Below are 3,702 nucleotides of genomic sequence, written 5' to 3'. Positions count from 1 at the left end.
TGTTTATGTTTGTCTTTGAATTTGTGTTTCCACAAACTAGTTTTCTAACAGGGAAGTTGTATGTTTGAAAACTTGGTGCTCTTGGTTGCTATGTCAACATGGAAAGCATCCATAACCCATCTGACAGGAGAGAAGATCTTTGGAGTTCATTAATTCTCCTATTCGTTGGATGACTTACAACTTGTTAAAAAAAAAAAAAAAAAAAACAACCAAAACCAAACCTGAACAACACATTACAATAAAGTTATTGATGTTGAAGAAGCTTCCGGTAGGGGCAAGCTTATTTCCGCCCATTCGTGGCTCCTACCCTCTGGCTTGAGGTACATCTCAACCGGAACTGTTTGTCCTCCGTCGAAAGCCACGTCTTTCTGGCCTCGGTCCCGCCCCCACGCCGGGGAAGCGTTTCCGGGGTCAGGGCGCTGGGGCCCGCCCCGCCGCGGCTGCGGCGCTGGAAGCCCCGGTCCTCCCGGAAGTTCCCGGCTCTGCCTGTCGGGCTCCGGTTCTGCGCCGCGGAGGGGCCCAGGGCTGCGGGGATGGCGGAGGCGGTGCTGCTGCTGCCGCCCGAGGCGGTGGCCGAGCGGGACGCCCGCGAGAAGCTGTCTCTCTGGGATGGGAGACCCGACTCGATGGCGCCGCTGACAGACAAGCAGACGGACTCGGTGCTGGAGCTCAAGGCGGCCGTGGAGAACCTGCCGGTGCCGGCGGAGGTGAGGCGAGGGCGTGGGCTGCGCCTGGCCTTCTACCCGGTGCGGGGATCTGGCCGGTCCTCTGAGCCACCGTGGCGGGTTCGGCGGGAGGGGCCCGTGTGTGCCCTGCTGTCAGCAGCCTCACACTGCCCGCGACCCAGGGTGGCCCTGCCAGGGTGCGTGGCCGTCCACGCGAGGGCGTAGCCCTCCCCCAGCGGCGTGGGACGGTTGGCCCGAGCCTTGCTCCGGGCTTCTTGCTCCTGGTGTCCCCGTGTCAGAGTAGCCCTGCCTTCCAGGAGCCTGTCCAGCTAGTCTGTGTTAACTGCATCCCGGAGGCATCTGGCTTGCTTCTTTCCCGGGGGAACAGGGACACTTAGAGGGGATCAGAACTGGCCCCGAGAAACAGTTTCATTCATCACACACCAAGCTGTGAACTCCTGGTGTAGGTTATGGAAGATAAGATTTATTAAACCTACAGCAAAGCAATAAATTAAAAAGTTATTTTTACAAGTTGACTTGATTATTAAGTAGCGCTTTGGGTTTTAGCGTCAACGTTTTCCCCAGTTACCAGTGGGACAGTATGCATGTTACTGTTGCTGTGATTCAGTGCAGTTTTACTGGTCAGAGTACTTTTTTATTTTTTTTTTTTTTGGATTGTTTATGTGTTTCACACGCTCTTCTAGTTTCGAGGCCGAATTTTGGGTTATTTTATTATCAGTGGTGGTTAGTTTTGATGTTGGAAACCATTTCTGTACGATTCGTAATCCTGTCCAAATGCAGATTGAATTTGGCTTCTTCACCTCTGCCCTCACACTTTAGAGGTGTTTAGACGCGCTCTCTGCACCTTTGTGTGCTGTGCCATAAAAATATGTGTTCTTAGGTGTGTTTCTCAGCACACCTCCAGGATGTCTTACAGGAAATAGACCTAAGTAAACGAGGGAGCAAGTGGAAAGTTCTTTGATCTGGCTATGTTTTATGTTCTGGATTATAAGTGGGTGTGGTGTGTGTGTGTGTGTGTGTGTTTTGCTGGGGACTAGACTGAGGATTTTGCCATTGTTGGGTAAGTGCCATACTAGAGATTTACATCCTCAGCCCAGAAACAGGCTTATGTGCGTTCCCAGTCTGTTTATAATTTTTGTGCCCCATTATTGAAGCTGGCGTCATATTTATTGAGTATGGAGAGGGTTGAAAGTAAAAGGCATCTTACTGGTTTACACGGTCCTTCCGTATTGATGCAGTTGTACTTACCATCAGTTCACGCTGTCATTTAATGTGCATTGCCACATTGCCTACACTGGGGTAGGAATTAGGGATAGAAACGTAAATAGGAAGTAAAGTAGGGTGGGTGGTGGGGCCAGAATAGATGAGGCTGAAGAAAAGTAAGGGCAGGCCTAAAAGTGAAGAGAAGGCCTAAAAGTAAGGGCAGGCCTTGTAAAGAAGGTGACAGACAGCCTAGCAAGAGAGCTGACCTGGAGACGTGAAGTCGACCTGGGAAAGGCTGGGCCCATCATGTTGTAGCTGGAAGAAAAAGCAGAGCAAGTCCTGGGGAGAGGATGTCCTTAAGGCCAGGAATGTGGGGAGGTCTCAGAACTAGCAGGAAGGAGCCTGTATGCACCAACTTTCGGGATCTGGGAGGCACATGTCCTCATGGCTCTCCTTTCCTGGTACTGAAGTGATCTCTGTCTGACGGGATGACCGTGGAGTCCATTCATCCCCGTTCCATGCTTTTAAGGTCATGGTTGAGGAAAGTGTGCATCAGGTTTAATTTATCTAACTAGCATATTTCCATAGACTTCTCTGTAGTGCTTCATGTTTTCATAAAATGAATTATTTCATAATCTGTTGAAACTGGGATGATTTAGTGATCTAGATGTGTTCAGCTTCAGCAAAAGGTCAGTGAACATCATAAAGATGTCTTTAGAAAGCAGCTTTCTCACTTCTAAGAAAAAAAGCACTCGTGGGGTTGGGGAGATGGCTCTGTGGTTAAAAGCACCCACTGCTCTTGCAGAGGATCCACGTTCAGTTCCTAGCACTTTCCTGGTAGCTTACAATATACCTGTAACTCCAGTTCTCTCCTTGACCTCTGGGCACTAGGCATGAATGTGGTGCAAATACATACACGCAGGCAAAACATTCATATATAAAATGGGTAAGTCTAATAAAAAACTCCTTATCTTGAAAAGTTGCTTTTTTTTAAAAAAAAGGAGTTATGTATATTGTATTAAATAAAAGAATTTACAGTAGACTGGTTCCTTGTAGTCGAGGCAAATTTTTTAGTAGTCGAGGCAAATTTTTTATAGCAGCAAGGATCTTTTTTTCTGCTAACTAAGTAGTTCTTGTTGAAGGGCTAAAATTTACTTTGAAATCTATCTGTAATTTACGCCATAACTTTTTTCCTGTAGGTCTGTGACCTACAAGCTGATAATTAACTTCTGTATGCTTCCATTTTCTTAGTTATGAAATGAAGGCTTATCTCCTGGGGAGTTGTGAAGAGTAAAGGCCCTCTTGTGCATAAATGGCCCATGGCACGCTTCTTGCCAAGATTGCATTATTCATGAGATCTCTTTCAAACAATGAATGTTTTAAAAGAACAGATTAGAATCTTGAGCTAGTATAGGTGTCACTAAGACTGAAGATAAGAAGAAAAGTCTTGGTGCCTTGGAAGGTTCTGAGTGAGACTCCAGCCTCAAGGATATGTTCTATCTAATCAGAGAAAGTGCTGTTGGTTCAATTGGGGCAAGTATTGATCAGATTGATTCTAAACATCACTTTTTCCAGTTCAGGATTTTCCAAAAAAGGCGGCTTCTGAGAAGAAGGGACATTTGTCTTTTCCTGGGCAGGTTAAGGCTGGGGAGGAAGTGCTGTGTGGTTTATTGTAATCACTATTTAGTATGCAATTATTGTTTACTGTAATTGCTATTTAGTATGCATGTCCACTGGTGTAAGCTGTAACATGTCAACCAAATGTGTGCTCGTGTCTGTGCGGTGCTGTGTCTGCTCTGTCCTGAAGCTCGTG

At 46.9% G+C, this 3,702-nt stretch overlaps 1 protein-coding gene across 2 annotated transcripts in view; it reads left to right on the top strand.

Annotated features, from left to right (window-relative positions):
* The first annotated feature begins 422 nt into the window (after positions 1–422).
* The window catches only part of Cog3 (component of oligomeric golgi complex 3), a 52,954-nt gene continuing 49,674 nt past the window's right edge, over positions 423–3,702 (top strand). For both annotated transcript variants that reach the window (XR_002379701.2, XM_021182078.2), the window contains exon 1: positions 423–707. Coding sequence is in view for 1 of the 2 variants with exons in the window: in XM_021182078.2 (XP_021037737.1) it covers positions 534–707 (174 nt within the window). In the remaining variant the exon portion in view is untranslated. The remainder of the gene's footprint in view (positions 708–3,702) is intronic.

This window comes from Mus caroli, chromosome 14, assembly GCF_900094665.2.
Source record: "Mus caroli chromosome 14, CAROLI_EIJ_v1.1, whole genome shotgun sequence".
In the NCBI taxonomy this organism is placed as follows: Eukaryota; Metazoa; Chordata; class Mammalia; order Rodentia; family Muridae; genus Mus; species Mus caroli.
Note: the sequence above shows the minus strand (reverse complement) of the source record. Positions and strands in the feature narration are given on the sequence as shown.